The 18730-nt window shown below is 39.7% G+C and overlaps 1 protein-coding gene across 1 annotated transcript in view; it reads right to left on the reverse strand.

Moving 5' to 3' along the window:
- Positions 1–424: 424 nt before the first annotated feature.
- LOC122475105 (zinc finger protein 383-like) overlaps positions 425–18730 on the reverse strand; it is a 52649-nt gene continuing 34343 nt past the window's right edge. The window contains exon 5 of the mRNA XM_043566786.1: positions 425–566. Coding sequence (XP_043422721.1) covers positions 425–566 — 142 coding nt within the window. The remainder of the gene's footprint in view (positions 567–18730) is intronic.

Raw genomic sequence — 18730 nt, forward strand, 5'->3', positions numbered from 1 at the left:
AGCAATCACTAAACTGTTTTGTGTCACTGTATATTAGAATTTTGGATAAACAGAATAATAACAGTATGCATTTATAACAAAGACATTACCCTGGCCCGTGCACAAAAGCCTGCATCCTGGCCCCATCCCCAACCACAATAAAAGCCAGAACCAGTCACCCATCACTGAACTCCCAATCTTTGGAGCTAGTTGGAGCCTACCTTGTTCCCCCCAGAAAGCCTGATGATGTGACTAATCAATCTCTTCACGCTCCCTTTGTGTGTGTGTGGCAACATCAGTCTTGACATCCAAATAAAAGTTGGGGTGGGGGTCTGTCCTGCTCTAGAATGAGCACAACAATTAACTGGTGCTTTGACCAGGATGGATAGATGGTGGCCACCACCACTGAGATCTTTCTTCTGCTGCTCTGGCTTGCCGCCCACTCTCAAGCTTGCACACTGAACTGTTGTTTGCCAGCGGACATGCTCTTTGCGCTGTACTGCTGCCTGCTACCTCGCTTGCACTTTGACTTGCGCAACCCTTTGCTACATTTGCCAAGTCCTATGAGCGTCTGTCCTATATGTAACCTACCAAAGTCACAAGTTATAGCTGGCATTTAGGAACCTGTGTAAGGGACTGGGCCCTCCTTAAAATGACCCTGGGTCACATGTCTCTCAGCCTGGACCTCCTGGTGTGTCTCAGATTGAACTATGTGGCTTCTGTGGCATTAACTGTGACTGATGGTCAGTGGAAAGACTCTCACCCTGTCACCTACCATTGGCTGTAGTCTCCAGCAGACTCTGGCTTATGTTGGATAGACTACTCAGGGGGAAGACTGACGGCTGGTGCAACATATGAACGAAATAGCTGATTGCTCCTGTGGAAGAAGAAGGTGGCTATGTAGCAGGTTTGCTATTGCTGCATATGCCTGTGTCATCAAAAACGATCCTGATCCTGGGTCATAGGGAAAAGCCCTCAGTAAGCCCAGGGCTTAATTCAACCATTGCCATGGGAGAGTGCCCTAACACTGACAATTCTTATTTGGGACTCTTAAAAAGGAAGAAATAGAAACAGAAGCAGAGTGGAGAACCCCACCACCCCCCTACCAAAGTATATATTCAGTAGCAAAAAAAAAGAAAAAAGGACATAGTAAGCCTGGATCATGTGGAGAGGAAGCAAAACACTGAAACAAGTCCTTATTTTGATCCAGTTAGAAATCCAAATTTACTAAAAGAGTTTATACAAGAAAAAGAAGAGTGTTAATTGACTTTTACACCTTCACAACTTTAACATCTGCCAAAATGCACCAGCTGGCAACTTTTTATGGCCTTACTGCTAGGGTTCATTACACTCGGGGCTCCCTCTGAATTAAAACAGGGTACTTTATATAAGTTTAGGGGAGTTATTGAACATAACATAGAAGACAAAGAGGTATATACAGCAGCTTCACCATCAAAAGTTTGCCTTTTTAATTCCTCACGGTCATTGCTTCACTACCCTAAAATATCCCATAATGGGCATAGGTGTTCTAACCCAGTAAGTAGTAAATTTAAATTGCCATTTATAATAATGGAAATCCACATATTTTTTCTCTCCAGTTAAGACAGTTAATACAGCTGTATTAATTTCCTATTACTGTTGTGACAAATTACTGCAAACGTAGTGGCTAAAAACAATACATGTTTACTATCTCTTCTGGACATGAGAAGTCCTAAATGACAGGACTGCATCACCTCTGGAGGCTCCAGGAGAAAATCGTTTTCCTTTCTTTTTCTGTCTTCTGGTGGCTGTCCGTAGTGTTCTGCTCATGGTCCCTCCCTTCTCCCTGACTGTCTTACCTCCCTCTCTTATAAAGGCCTAGAGACTGATTACATTGGGTCCATCCAGATAATCCAGGATAATCTTTCCATCTCAAGTCCTAATTTAATAACAGCTGCAAAACTCCCTTTTGTGATATAGTATATTCACAGCCTCCAGGGATTAGGATGTGGACATCTGTAGGCGGCATTATTCTACCCATCACAATGATCCACTGTAAGTTAAAAAGGGCCATCAAGGATTAAAACTCATTATATAAAAACTATTTAGAGGGGCGCCTGGGTGGCGCAGTCGGTTAAGCGTCCGACTTCAGCCAGGTCACGATCTCATGGTCCGTGAGTTCGAGCCCCGCGTCGGGCTCTGGGCTGATGGCTCAGAGCCTGGAGCCTGTTTCCGATTCTGTGTCTCCCTCTCTCTCTGACCCTCCCCCATTCATGCTCTGTCTCTCTCTGTCCCAAAAATAAATAAACGTTGAAAAAAAAAATTTTTTAATAAAAATAAAATTAAAAAAAAAAACTAGAGAAGGGGCAATGCCCCTCCCCCATACTTCTCTGTTTTCTAATTTGGCCTGCTCTCAAACCAGGAAAATGGTGAAATACCTCAGCTTCAGCTCTGGACCCATCCACTAAGGCTCCCATCCACTAAGGCTCCTATAATTGAAATGGCAGCCATCCAGGCAGCAACTGGTCAATATTTCACTGTTATACATTTGACTAATACGTCTGTTTAGTGCCTGTTTCAATAGCCTCTGAGGTACACTTTGCCTTTCCCTCCAGGGACATGATACACCTTAACCAGGCTACTCTTGGTGTACCTCAGTAGTCTTGACTTCATGCACAATCTTTCTAGGCAGGATCAACTGCATCCGGCTTTCTCCAGGAACACAGGTATGGCATCACGTTGAAGCCATCCTCCAAGGAGACTCATTTGACACACATTCATGACACACAAATAGTCACAAAGGAGCTCAGGGAAAGGGAATGGGCCATTGTCTACACGTAATAGTAGACCCAGCTACCTCCATTAAGTTCCTAAAATTATTTGGCAACCCACATGCTTCTCCATCCCTGACACTGTGAAGACACAGCTATTTATTTTCAGCACCCACGATGTTAAAACAAGCCAAATATCTTTTATGTCTCCTCGTGTTCTGGAGGCAACATATTCCTCATTTTACTTAAGTCCATTTACACTGTTACTTGCTGATCAGTGCAAATGAATGGGGTACCAACCAATAAAAGACTCTAAAATCTGCTAAAATTCCAGTACAAGGGCACTTCCATTAAGTACCTGAAGAGAGTCTTTCACTGTTGAGTTTGAGCAACCTCTTCTCATGCCTTTTAGTTTCTGGACTACCATAATGACCATAAGTTGCCCATTAGCTTGTGATGCAAGACACTGCCCTCCTTAGCCCCACACCACATACCATTGGAGTGGCAATTGCTGGTCACATCTGGGCTCTTTTGGAAATAGAGGCTCTCACAAAGAGTCTTTGACCCTTTCTGCCCAAATGGGTTGCATTGTGAAAACAGCACTTACAGAATGTGGCACCATCAAGGCCTCCTTACTGTAATATGGAGCCAGGCTTGGGACCTCTGGCATACCCCCTGCAGCAGGGGTGGCCTCCTCATCCTCAGTTTCTTTCCAGATATGGTGCTGGAGGACGTCACCCCTTGTCTAGATCCCTTGACTACCTGGGGACCTGCTTAGGACTACCTGACTAAACAGCAAAGTAAGTTTGTGCACTTCATGGATGTCACTATGATCACAGGTGTGCAGTTTGCTGGAGAGATGATGCTTTTCATTACTTAACCCAAACGTTCATGATCAAAGATGGACCCAAGTGTCAGCACAATTAGCTAAACCTCAGGCAGTCATTTTAGGATTGAATGGCTTGCCTAACGATTGGACCCAAAGGCACATTTTTTATGGACTCTTGGGCCATTGACAAAGGTCTGGCCATCTGGTCCAGTCAATGCAGTAACAATACTTAACACATAGTTGTCCTCTTTGGGGTAATAAATTCTGGGAATCTCTTGCCTCACAGATACCCAAAATATAAATGAAGGTCACACATGTCTCTGTACATGCTAAAGCCACAAGATAAGGCCTCACCAAGACACTCTTTACACCCTTCAGAGTTCTGCATGTTTATAGTGACTAAGGGATTTATTCACTTTTCAAAATACACCATACTGAGCTTCCTATAAGGCATTTATTGGGATTTTCACCTCCCTTACAGGTCTCAGGCTCTTACCATTAAAAAAAATAGTATGGGGCACCTGGGTGGCTCAGTCAGTTAAGCCTCCGACTTCGGCTCAGGTCATGATCTCACTGTCCGTGAGTTTGAGCCCCACGTCAGGCTCTGTGCTCAGCTCAGAGCCTGGAGCCTGCTTTAGATTCTCTGTCTCTCTCTCTCTCTCTCTCTCTCTCTCTCTCTCTCTGCCCCTCCCCTGCTCATGCTCAGTCTCTCTCACACACAAAAATAAATAAAAGATTGTTTTAAAAAACAGTATGAGAATTCCCATGTACCCTTCACCCAGCTGCACTAATGTTCACATGTTATACGATGCATGCTATCACAACCCGGAAAATAACATCGATAGAATATGAAAACCCAATTTATAAATCTTACTCCAATTTCGCCAATTTTTCTGCCAATGTAATTTGCTGGTAATCTAATCCACAATCACACATTGCATTCAGTTGTCCTGTCTCAGTCTCCTCAAATCTGTGACAGTTTCTCAGTCTTTGTTTTAATGACCTTGACACTTTTGAAGAGAACTTCAAAGAACTTACAGAATGGTCCAGGTCTTAGGTTGAGGCTCTGCATTTTGGCAAGTGTACCACAGAAGTGATGTGCCATTTGAGAAGCATCTCATGGGAGGAGAGTGCGTGATATGGATATGATGATCTGTCTAAGCACTGGCAACAAACAGCAATGTTAACCTGCAATACTTGGTTAAGGTTTGGCTGGCTGCCTGGTTTCCTCATGGTAAATTTACTACCCATTCCCTTTGTAATTGTTAGGTATACTGTGAAGAGAGAATTTGAGACTATCCAAATCCCTTGTTTCTCATCATACTTTAGCCCACTAATTTTAGCTTCAAACAATGCTTGTCTGCAACAATGTTTGCAGTGGTATTTGCCTAATGGCATTTCCCCCTATTTTTTTCTGTTTATTCATTGAAATTCAACTTATGATTTTCCCTGTTTATTAACTTATTTATTTACATTAGTACAGATTCATATTTATTTATTTTGTTGCTCAAATTGTCCCAGCTTTGTTGATTGGGAGCTCTACCCAAATTAGGTCATGTGTACCTTCGATGCCTCTATTATTTTTTGACCACTTCTTTATTTTCTGGCACCCACAAGATGCTCCGGGCCCATCGTGTATTTTCCTAGCCCTGCATTCAACATTTTTCTAAAGAACTCCGTTTCTTTTCATTAAAGATAGTATTTAGAAAACAAGATATAGATATCAGGTGTGCTTGTTGCATCTGGGTATCATTCCTTGTAACAGATAGAGGTAGGAAACATGCATATGCATATTGACACACATTCACCCATAGCCACATTTGTATATTCATTTTGCTAAGTATTAAAAACTATGAGTTAATACTGGTGTCTCTGACTCTAGTCTAACACCATGAGGTTCACTCTAGCTGCCCCCCTTTTCCTTATATGTAACCATATATTAAAATATAAAGCTATAAGACAACTTTATCAGCCATCTTCCTGAAGTCTCCAATTATTTATGAGTTATAGTTTTTATAACAGATAGTTAAAATTGAATACTCTCTGTTTCATTTTTTGCCTGAGACTCTAGAGATGGAAAGCAATAGGTGTCAAAGTTTTAAGATTTGGTCATGTGATGTAATATTATACAGCCAGTAAAAATTGTGTTTACTAAACAAGTACCAAAACAAGGAATACTTTTTATTTATAGGACAGTGTGGTGTAAGAATATGTGATTTGTTAAATTTTTCTCTATTATGTGCACGTTCTATTTTCTAAACTAGACCCTACTAAAACAAAAACACAGGGCACCTGGCTGACTCAGTCAGCTAAGTGTCTGACTCTTGATTTCAGCTCATGATCTCACAGTTCCTGGGATCAAGCCCTAAGTTGGGCTCTGTGCTGACAGTGTGGAGCCTACTTGGGACTCTTTCTCTTTTCTCTCTCTGCCTCTCTCCCACTTGAATGCACACACTCTCTCTTAAAATAAAGAAATAAACATTAAAAAAAAAACACAACAGAGCCCTGCTACATGACACAGTCTCCCTGCCAAGGGTGGCACCTCAGCTTTTACCTGGTGCTTCTGATATTTACCTTTATATTCCTAATTAACATTCTTAGCCTGGTACTTCTTAATATTAGATATTTCCTGCTGAATTCCATGTGGGTTTTAGAATTCCCATGCCACACCCCCACTTCTCTTTCCCCCCGTAAGTTATTGCTTAAACCCAGCCATATACACATAATAATGATGCTAAACTGCTATGACAAGTGACACATGAAATTCAGTGTTTGAAGTAGAACTTTTTCCTGGATTTAACTGCCATGTTTTGTGAAAAATCCTTCCATGCATTTATCATTTCATTTTACTAAGAGTCCAACAATACCGTCATATGCCTATCAATAATGTTTCCCATATGGCCACATAATTAGTTTTATCTTTTCTCTCCTGAGACCTTTCCTATAGAGCCTTGTGCCCTGATCCAAAATGGAGTGATTTACTGACGTTTGACTGCTGTGAGTTTTTTTAAATCTAGATGTCACTTTTGCATATTATACTAGGACTTTGCTTCAATAACCCCTTTAGGGGAGAGTAAGGGAGCCCTATGTTTTCACATACATTCTCATTACCTCCAGCTTGTACTCTACAAGCTTTATTTTAAAAAAAAAAGTGCAGCTGCATTTGAAAATGATGCTCTTTTTTTTTTTTTTCAGTCATAGCTAGAAGTGTCTTTATTCATAGACACACTAGGTTGATGTTTGGGCACAGAATTTAGGTCAGTGTTGGTTTTTCTTAGGGTGCTGGAAGAACTGCTTTCGCCCGCGTCTCCCTCCTTCTAGGAAGCTCCTTGCTGGGAAGCTCGTTTTCATATTACCCCTGCACCTGTCATTGGAGCTGCTTTTTCTAACTGAAAGTTTTAGGACTTTGTCTTTATATCAGGTATTACAAAATGTTACTCTTAATGTAGTTCATAACTCATTTTGTAAGGAATCTCAGGATTCCTCCTTTCTATGGCTTAGAGAAGGGAAAAGAAACATTTATGAAGATTCGCTTTTCCAGGGACACCTGGCTGGCACAGTCACTAGAGCATGCAACTCTTGATCTTGAGATCCTGAGTTCGGTGTAGGTTAGGTGTAGGTTACTTGAAAGAAAGAAAGAAAGAAAGAAAGAAAGAAAGAAAGAAAGAAAGAAAGAAAGAAAGAAAGAAAGAAAGAAAGAGTTGCTCTTCCAGGAAACGTGTTGAGTGCGAGCATATATGCTATTTCTTTTAATTATGAGATTCCACACAGTTTGCTTTTGTACATACCCACCACAGAATCACAGAAATGCCCATTTTATATGTGAAACTCTGCATGGAGAAAATAGAATGTTTCAGAATGTGAAGACCATTTGCTTCAGTCACACATTTCCTTAGAATTCTCCATCCCAAGGTTGATGGCACACAACAGCTCCCCTTTTATACAGAACTACTTCCTTGTCTGTGCTCACCTCTGTTTCCTTCTGCCTCTCTATGTGTCTGTTTCAGAGGGTGGTGGTGTTCAGTGATGTGACTGTAGATTTCTCCCAAGAGGAATGGAAGCGTCTGAACTCTGTGCAGAGAGCTTATACAGAGACACGATGTTGGAAAACTACAGTAACCTAGTCTTTGTGGGTAAGGACATCTGTCCTCTAAATTTCAAAATCTCTTAAGAATCTGCTTCCTACATTGTGAGTTATTTAATTACCTTTCAAATAACCAGCTGAATTTCTGCTTTCTGTTCATAGAGTTTGAATTTTGTGAGATAGAAAGAGGTGACTTCATAGATTATGGTGGAAACATAATTTTATTCATTTTTCATGATATATGCTTTTCTCTGGTTGGTCCTTCTTATAATCCCATTTCTTTCTTGACCAAAGGACTGGATGAATTCTGGGACATCCCAGAACTTTTTTTCTCATGAGCAGGACTTTCCATTTCTTTTTTTTTTTTTTTAATTTTTTTTTTCAACGTTTATTTATTTTTGGGACAGAGAGAGACAGAGCATGAATGGGGGAGGGGCAGAGAGAGAGAGAGACACAGAATCGGAAACAGGCTCCAGGCTCTGAGCCATCAGCCCAGAGCCTGACGTGGGGCTCGAACTCACGGACCACGAGATCGTGACCTGGCTAAAGTCGGACACTTAACCGACTGCGCCACCCAGGCGCCCCAGGACTTTCCATTTCTAATCCAGCTGTAATCTTACTGGAGCAAGGCCAGGAGGCCTGGACAGATGACAGAGCACCAACCACAAGCCAGTCATCAGGTAAGTGAGGGAATAGTGGAAATGTTGAAGGGGAGCATCAGGTAGCCATCCACCTATAGTGAGGAAGTGACACCCTTGAGTCTGGAAGATGGCTTTTTTAGGCCTTGTGGAGACAGTGATGCATTGAGTGTCTTTTAGTTCTTCCTCTCCCTTGACACACCCAATCCAATTTATCTCCTTTTTTATCATCTAACACTTCTTCCTCACCCATGAAAGTAATTGTGTGTGTATTTTGTATTTAAATTCTTCTTGGCTTATTTATTTGTAATTTAGACTTGTATAAGTGATGCTCTTTATCACAAAATTGTGCGTGTGATGTGCATGTGGTGTGTGTGTGTATGTGTATGTATTATATTTCTATTTTGGCCTTCACTTAATGATCTGCCTATGTTTGCTTCTGTTTAACCAGTTTCACTTGTTTGGACATTCATTAATTTATTGTTTTAACCTATACATAATAAACTTGTAAATTGCACAAGGCAAACTCTTGGGTGCAAGAATTTCCAAAAATGTGTAAAATGTTAAGGATTTCATAGTTTAATAATGGCTGAGAATATGTACATAAATAACTTCTACAAGGTAGAATTTACCACAGGAGAATTTTTCACATCAAGAGTCAAGAGGAGGCCAGGACTGGAGGAAATAGGTGGAAAGAAGTAAGAGTTGAAGTGAGTGCAATTGTCTGCAGTGAGGACATTGGGAATACAGTCTTGCATTGGGAGGAGAGAATGGAGAGAAGATTGAAAAAAGGGAGGCCTAGGAGAGCACATTTTTTATTCAACAGGCATTTACTGGGTAACTACTGTATTCCAGGTCACAGCAGTGAACAAAATATTCATAGTTCCTATTCCCTGAAAGTATACATTTTAATTAGAGGAAATAAATAATAAACAATTGAATACATAACATATCAGATGGTGTTAAGTGCTGTGAAGATTCTTTTAAGCAAGGGTAATAGTGTGGTGTAATAAAGAATTTAACCTTGCCCAGAGACAGGTGTGTCTTTGCCACTGGCTTCTGGTGGGGAGAGGGGGAGGTAATTTCTAAAACTTTGGACTGTCATACCTGACTGTCTCTGGGTTGGGAACTGCCCAAAAGTTTAACAATGTGATTTATTGTGGGGACTTTAAGTCATGCACTATCAGTTTGACCTCCAGAAGAGCTGTACACAGGTTAGCCACATGGAGAGTTGAACATAGAATCCAAATAAACACTCTGGACAGCAAGACTCTGGTGGCCTCCCTGGTTGGCAACACTATGTGCATATTGTCACAAACATTGCCAAGAGGAGTTAATGCTGTTCGTGATTCCACAAAGAGAAGCTCTGAGATTAGAACTCTCCTTGAGTGGGTTCTGTAAGTCCTTCTAGTGAATTACTGAAACTAAGGGTGGTTTTGAGGACCACCCCCACAAAATTTACAAATGGTGTCAGAAGTGAAGAGAGTCTTTTGGACTGTGTTGTAACTCTGCAGTTGGTGTCAGAAGTTGGAATTACTAGGACGACCCTGACAAAGTGAAATGTGTTGTTTGAGAAGAGAAAGGATGAAGGATGAAAAATGATAAACTTTTGATTCCTGGGTGACCATAGGTTCGCCTATAGTATGGAACTACAGCTGTACTGCAGTCAGTTACAGGAGACGAATTATCAGTGGAATTTAGAAATGATGGATCTAACTCTGAAGGAGTTGGCTCCCTGGATGCATAAAGAAATGCAAAGTAACAAGAAATAAGCCAAATATACAGTCCCTTGGTTATCGTGGCCTGTAATAGTTAAAACAAAAGTAAAGAAGAATGTTGAGATAGGTCCTGATGCTGGGTCAGCCTTAAATTGTGGCAGGACCAAGCTACATTCTCTAGTCTCAGAGCTGCTACTGATGGGAAAAGTTAAAATGAAAATAAGAAAAGTGTGGGCCAAACTCAAAATCTGCTGGTCCAAGCTATAGCTGTTTACCTCAGGGCTGCTACCAAAGAGAAAGTTATGGTGACAACAGAAAATTGTGAAAGAGTGATTTTTTATGAGAAAGGGGAGAACTAGTAGTCCTGGCGGGGTAGAAACCTTTAAATAGTTGTTAAGAAATGAGATGACCAAAAACCATAAAATACCTAGGAATAAACCTAACCAAACAGGTGAAAAATCTATACACTGAAAACTATAGAAAGCTTACGAAAGAAATTGAAGAAGACACAAAAAAAGTGGGAAAATATCCCATGCTCATGGATTAGAAGAACAAATATTATTAAAATGTCAATCCTACCCAAAGCAATCTACATATTCAATGCAATACCTATCAAAATAACACCAGCATTCCTCAGAGCTAGAACAAATAATCCTAAAACTTGTATGGAACCAGAAAAGACCCCGAATAGCCAAAGCAATCTTGAAAAAGAAAACCAAAGCTGGAGGCATCACAATCCCAGACTTCAAGCTATACTACAAAGTTGTTATCATCAAGACAGTACGGTACTGGAACAAGAACAGACACTCAGATCAATGGAACAGAATAAAGAACCCAGAAATGGACCCACAGACGTACGGCCAACTAATCTTTGACAAAGTAGGAAAGAATAGCCAATGGAATAAGGTCAGTCTCTTCAGCAAGTGGTGCTGGGAAAACTGGACAGCGACATGCAGAAGAATGAGCCTGGACCACTTTCTTATACCATGCACAAAAATAAACTCAAAACGGATGGAAGACCTAAATGTAAGACAGGAAGACATCAAAATCCTCGAGGAGAAAACAGGCAAAACCTCTTTGATCTTGGCCGCAGCAACCCTTACTCAACACATCTCTGGAAGCAAGGGAAACAAAAGCAAAAATCAACTATTGGGACTTCAACAAAATAAAAGGCTTCTGCACAGCAAAGGAAACAATCAGCAAAACTAGAAGGCAATCAACGGAATTGGAGAAGATAATTGCAAATGACACATCAGATAAAGGGTTAATATCCAAAATTTATAGAGAACTTATCAAACTCAACACCCAAAAAGTAAATAATCCAATGAATAAATGGGCAAAAGACATGAATAGACACTTCTCCAAAGAAGACATCCAGATGGCCAACCAACACATGAAAAAATGCTCAACATCATTCATCATCAGGGAAATACAAATCAAAATCGCAATGAGATACCACCTCACACCTGTCAGACTAGCTAACGTTAACAGATGTTGGCGACAACAGGCAACAATAGATGTTGGCGAGGATGTGGAGGAGGAGGATATCTTTTGCACTGCTGGTGGGAATACAAACTGATGCAGCCACTCTGGAAACAGTATGGAGGTTCCTCAAAAAATTAGAAATAAAAGCCACCCTGGAAACAGTACGAAGGTTCCTCAAAAAATTAAAAATAAAACTATCCTGTGACCCAGCAATTGTACTACTAGGTGTTTACCCAAGGGATACAGGTATGCTGTTTCTTTTTTTTTTTTTCAACGTTTATTTATTTTTGGGACAGAGAGAGACAGAGCATGAACGGGGAGGGGCAGAGAGAGAGGGAGACACAGAATCGGAAACAGGCTCCAAGCTCTGAGCCATCAGCCCAGAGCCTGATGCGGGGCTCGAACTCACGGACCTCGAGATCGTGACCTGGCTGAAGTCGGACACTTAACCGACTGCGCCACCCAGGCACCCCCAGGTATGCTGTTTCAAAGGGGCACATGCACCCCAATGTTTATAGCAGCACTATCAATAATAGCCAAAGTATGGAAAGAGCCCAAATGTCCATTGATGGATGAATGGATAAAGAAGATGTGGTATATATACAATTATTACTTGGCAATCAAAACGAATGAAATCTTGCCATTTGCAACACATGGATGGAACTAGAGGGTATTATGCTAAGTGAAATTAGTCAGAGAAAGACAAATATCATATGACTACCCTCATATGAGAACTTTAAGAGACAAAACAGATGAACATAAGGGAAGCAAAGCAAAAATAATATAAAAACAGGGAGGGGGACAAAACATAAAAGACTTTTAAATATAGAGAACAGAGGGTTGCTGGAGGGTCTGTAGGAGGTGGGATGGGCTAAATGAGTAAGGGGCTTAAGGAATCTACTCCTGAAATCATTGCTGCACCATGTGCTGACTAACTTGGATGTAAATTATAAAAAAAAAATAAATTATAGGAAGTAAAAAAATAAACATTAAAATAAATGAAAGAAAGGAGGGAAGGAAGAAAGAAAAAGAAAAGAAGGAAAGGAAGAAAAAGGGAGGGAGGAAGATGATTTTTCAGGAATATTCCTGTATATCAGGCAATGAAGAACAGTGATTCATGAGGTGAGGGACAGGAAGCAAAATCCTATTATTCCCCCCCCCCCCATTTTACTGCCTTACGACAGATTATAGTACACCGCACAGAAAATAAGTGAGATAGAGCTTGACAGACTCCTTGAGTTGAGGCGATATCGCTGACACTCAGGGGTAATCAAGGCAACAACTGTCCAGGGGAGTACTAAAGAAGAAAGAGACCTAGAATGAGGGAATTCTAAGATCTTCAGAGGTCACCTGAATACCTATGAGTATTCAGCAGAGTACTAATCACACATGGGAAATTACTGGACGCTAGCAAAACAAAACAAAAACCATTCAAACTTTTGAAGAGAACCATGTGCAGCACTCACACAAGGCAAGGAACAATACCTGCTCCCACCAGTCAGATTGAAAGAGCTCACAATTCATGATGTATTGGTTAGGCTATTCAGCAATGCCTTGCTTTAATAGTGGGGATGGGACTGGTCAGTAAAAACAGTAGTAATGTTCTGGATTCTCCTAACAAATCATAAAAAGAAGACCTGAAAAGATCAAACTATTTTCAAGTAACTTAATTAATCCCAGAACAAAGCTCAAGAATATTTAGAGGAATACAAAATCCAGCGATCAAGGTAAAACACAATGTGTAGTGTTCAATCAAAGATTACTACACATGGAAAGAAGCGGGGGTGGGGGGGGAGCACAATGATGAGAATTTTTTTAATCAAAATTAACCCAGAAATGACAATATTAGTATTAGCAGAAAATATTAAGCAAATGATAACTATATTCCAAATGTTCAAAACTTAAGTAGAGACAGACATACAATACATTTTTAGGTACTCAAATTCAATTTCCAGAGTTGTAAACTAAAATGTTTGAGTTGAAAAATACAATTGATGAAGTTAATGGCAGATTAGACACTGTAGATGAAAACATTAGTGAACCTGAAAGCAAAGAAATGGAAACTTATCTAATATGAAAGAGAAAAATTCTATTTAAAAAAAAGAGCATTAGTGAGCCATGAGATAACTTCAAGCAGCCTAAAATATGAGTATTTGGAGCCCCCCCCCCAAAAAAAGGGTAGAAGCAGAAATTTTTTTGAATAATGACAATTTACAAAAATAGATCCAACAATCTTCATAAGCTGATAGCACAAGAAACACTTTTTAAAAAATCAGTATAGGTCATAATCAAATTGCTCAAAGGCATTATGAATATTTCAGGATTCAAGAGTTTTATTTTCTGTAGTCATAGGGTAAGTTTTAGTACAGCAAGCTAGTAAGAGTCTCTCAAGTGATGTGGCTTGTATTACAATATCTGGAAATGTTCTCATACAAAACCTGACTGCTTGCTACTGGGTGGTTCTCAATGGCTTTAAAATAAGGCATAGTCTATAATCCACAAAGAGCTTTAGAAAGAATCTGTTAGTACCACCACTCCAGCTTCTAACAGGGCATTAAAGTGGTAATCTCTTTTTGTCCACCAGGTTATCTATTTCAAATTAACAACCTGTTTCAGCTTTGGCACTTCTGTTCGTTTCCATTTAGAATGTCTACTCAATACTGGCTAAACAGTCCTTATATACCTTCTCTTTTACACTAGGTAAGGGAAGTATTCCTAGACAAATATAATGTCCATTCTTGTCATACATTCAGGTAGAGGAGTTATAACTACTTAACATAAATTTTGTTCATTCAAATTTTCATCCAAACTTTCAAATTAATTCTATTAACTATTTCATCCTAATATTTTCTCAGTCTAAATATCCCCAAAGGGACTTCACCTAATGTAAAGATTTTCAATAATGTCACATTGGGTTCCCATATCAGAGTCTCAGAAAAGTTTCTTCTTCATCCACTGGCCATTGAACCCAGACATTTTCATGTGTCTTTGCATTTCCTTGGCCCTTTTGTCAATTCTTTTTTTTTTTTTAATGTTTATTTATTTTTGACAGAGAGAGAGAGAGAGACAGAGCATGAGCAGGGGAGGGGCAGCGAGAGAGGGAGACACAGAATCCGAAGCAGGCTCCAGGCTCTGAGCTGTCAGCACAGAGCACGACGCGGGGCTCGAACTCACAGACCAAGAGATCATGACCTAAGCCAAAGTCGATGCTCAACTGACTGAGCCACCCAGACTCCCATACTGATTAGTTTGATGTTCCCAGGCAATTCAAAGACAGGTTTCCCACTGTTATCTTTGCCTTGCAGTTTTTTAGGTTCTTTTGAAACAGGATAAATGCAGCAGATTTGTTAAGTGTCCTTCAGTGTTGAGAGACAGCACAGTCTTCTCCTAATCCACCCCACCTACAATACTGCTGCATTAAGACCTTTGTTTTGCTTCTGTCATTTTTCTGCTTTATCCTTATTTCTTAAAAATTGTTTAAAGATTTATACCCTGATATGAGTCCCTTGACTCTTCATTTTTACCTTTCCTCACTCTCCTATAACTCACTGTAATGATCTTAGCTATCTATTATTTCAGCATAATTTTTTCCTTTGGTAGCAGCCCTGTGACTGTACATCAGAATGGATGAAATACAAGCTTAGCCCAGATTGCAGATAACAATAACCAATGAATTGTGTATTTAGCTTGTTTCTTTTTTATTGTTTATTTTTGAGGGAGAGAGAGAGCCCAAGTGGGGAGGGAGGGAGAGGGAAGGAGGGAGGGAGGGAGGGAGAATCCCAACCAGGCTCCATGCTGTCAGCATAGAGCCCAATGTGGAGGCTCAAACTCACGAACTGTGAGATCATGACCTGAGCTGAAATCGAGAGTCAGGTGCTTAACCAACTGAGTCGCCCTGGCATCCCTAGAGCTTGTTTATTTTTATTTTGTTTTTCTTATGTATCCAGTGAGCCAACGCTTCAGGAGTTGAATCTATCATTTCTAAATTCCACTGGTAACTTTTACCTTAAGTAACTGATTGCAGCACAATTGCAGTTTTATACCATAGTAACTAGATGGTCACCCAGGAATCTAAGTTTAACCCCCTGCCCCTATAGACACTCTTGTCCTTCCTTTTTCCAAACAGTGCTTTTGCCATGTTTCAGTGAACTAGACTCAATGCTTGAAAAAGCATTCTGACACCACTTCTGACCCCAGTCATAGATCCCCAAGACCACCTCAGATTCAATGAGTCACTGGAATAACTCAGATTTCAGAAAAGTTATTGTACTCACATTCACCATTTATCACAATTTAAGATTAAATCAGGGATGTGGTACATAGCAGGGGATCCAGGAGAGGTCAGGAATGAGCTCCAAATTGTCCTCTTTTGGTGGAGTCATGTGGACAGCACTTACATTTCCCAACAACAATGAATAACAGCACACATGGAGTATTGCCAGTCAGGCTCACCTGAGATTTTGTGTCCAAGGTTTTTACTCAGTTTTGGTCATGTAGGTGTTGCTAATTGCCATGTGGCTGCCCTCAGTCTCCAGCCCCTTCAGACACAAGTTGACAGTGTATGGCCCAAGGCTTGCATCATAAATCATATTATTAGCATAGATTATCTTGTGTGGCCCACAGAAGGCCTCTAAATAAACAAAGACAATCTTATCACAGTGTATGCCAAGGCTTTAGAGGTTACCTACCAGAACCTGGTCAGTGACCAAACCTTTCTTTAAAAGAGGTTAATCCTGGGGTGCCTGGGTGGCTCAGTCGGTTAAGCAGCCGACTTCGGCTCAGGTCATGATCTCGCGGTCCGTGAGTTCGAGCCCCGCGCCGGGCTCTGTGCTGACAGCTCAGAGCCTGGAGCCTGTTTCAGATTCTGTGTCTCCCTCTCTCTGACCCTCCCCCGTTCATGCTCTGTCTCTCTCTGTCTCAAAAATAAATAAAGCGTTAAAAAAATTAAAAAAAAAAAAAAGAGGTTAATCCTTCATTGCACAAGGGCTTAGAGTGATATGGTGATTTGTCCCAAAATTTAAGCTGGTATTTCATTGTTGGGGTACAAATGTAACCTAGTCTTCTATTTTTTACCACAAGACCACGTTGTTACCCATTCTATTCTTTTTCCATTTATCTGAACTTAGAGCTGACTTTACCCCTCAGTCTGTCACCACTGTAACCTTTGCTGAGCCATATTTCCTCCAGTAAGTTTATGTTTCATGGACTTCCCAAATAGTATTTTCATTGAGATTCCCACAACACATTTCAGCACAGCCACATAAGTCCTCTCTAACTCAATTCATACCTGACTTGTTTGACGTTTTTCTATCTTCTTTTACCCTACTTTCAGATAATTTCCAATATATTACTTAGCAAGCTCTCTGGACTCCTTTTACCTCAAAAAGATCATCTTATTATACTTAATTCTCACATTATCTTATGAGATACAATATTTCTCCCCTTTTAGATTATATAGTGTAGAATTATAAAGATAGAATATGTATAGAAATATAATTAACCTTCCTTCCTTCAATTTGGATGATCACCCAGGACAATATATATTTACCAAGCTTCCCAAATAATTCTGAGACATATATTCTCTCGAGAATCATTAATAATATCTTTTTCCTTAGCCATTTTCCTCATCTTTTTATTTGGACTTTCTTCCATCTCTTTTTCATTTTCTGAAATTCATAGCTATATTTTAGTAGTGTCTTACCCATTGACTATTAGAACTTTATTTGAAAACATTTTTGGTTTACCTGTACTTCTGCTACTATAGAACTTTTACTTCTCCCTGAATAGGAAAAAAGCAAATGTTTGATATTTATTTTATTTCAAATAAAGCATCAAAGTCTCTGACCAAGAAACCATCCTTAAGGAAAGAAATTAGTAATGTAAAAACATTTCAGTTGGACTAAAGGAAAGAATTAGAATGCCAAGCTCCAGTGTCAGAGATGTTTGGGAGATCAATTTAAAAGGCAAGAGTCACAACAGGAGGTGTATTTCAGCCAACTAATAATCGCACATGAAGGTGTACCTACTTTTAATCAGCATGTACCTCTTACTCTACACACAAAATAAATTGAAAATGAAGAGAAATCATATGAATGTAACGAATGTGGGAAGCCTTTTAGTGGTAGCTCACAACTTACTCTACACCAGAGGTTCATACTGGTGAGAAACCCTATGTATGTAAGGAATGTGGGAAGACCTTTAAGTTACAGCTCAGCATTTAATAAACATCAGAAAATATACATTGGTGAAAAATTTCATGAATGTAAGAAATGTGGAAAATCTTTTCGCTTTGGCTCTGATCTTTTATGACATCAGATAATTCATACTGGTGAGAAACCTTATGAATGTAGACAGTGTGGCAAGGCTTTTAGTTGGATCTCACACTTTTCTCCACATCAAAGAATTCATACTAGTGAGAAACCTTATGAATTTAAGGAATGTGGAAAGGCTTTTAGAACTAGCTCATATCTTTCCCAACATCAGAAAATTCATACTGGTAAGAAAACATATGAATGTGAGGAATGTAGAAAGACATTTTCTTGGAGTTTCTATCTTACCAAACATCAGAGAACTCATGTTACTGAGAAACCCTATGAATGTAATAAATGTGGGAAGGCTTTTAATAAGAACTCAAAACTTGTTCAGCATCAGATAATTCATACTGGTGAAAAAACTTATGAATGTAAACAGTGTGGAAAGGCCTCTACTAGGAGGTCAACCCTTATTCAACATGAGAGAATTCATACTGATGAGAAACCTTATGAATGAAGGATTGTGGAAACACCTTTAGTTGTAGCTCAAACCCTTCTCAACATCAGAGATTTCACACTGGTAAGAAGCCCTATGATTGTAAAGAATGTGGGAAAGCCTTTAGTTATCACTCAAACTTCACTGTACATAAGAAAACGTACACAGCTGAGAAACAGTATGGCTACAAGAATTGTGGGAAGGCCTTCACTAGGAGTTAAAGCTTTATTCAACATCTGAGAATTCATAATGCTAATTAACCCAATAAATGGAAGAAGTGTGTAGAAAATGTTTTCTTGGATCAGAATTTACACAACTGAAGAAAATTCAAGCAGTGGAAACATCCTAAGAACCAATAAATGTTGAAAAACATCAACAGCCCCAACTTATCTGGCATTAGAAAATCCACATTTTAAAATTTATAATATTACTATAAATATTACAAAGTTCATATGTCAGGGTAACCCTGGGAATTTATCTCTACACAGTGATGTCTATAA

The sequence above is a fragment of the Prionailurus bengalensis genome, chromosome D4 (assembly GCF_016509475.1).
Source record: "Prionailurus bengalensis isolate Pbe53 chromosome D4, Fcat_Pben_1.1_paternal_pri, whole genome shotgun sequence".
Taxonomy (NCBI): Eukaryota; Metazoa; Chordata; class Mammalia; order Carnivora; family Felidae; genus Prionailurus; species Prionailurus bengalensis.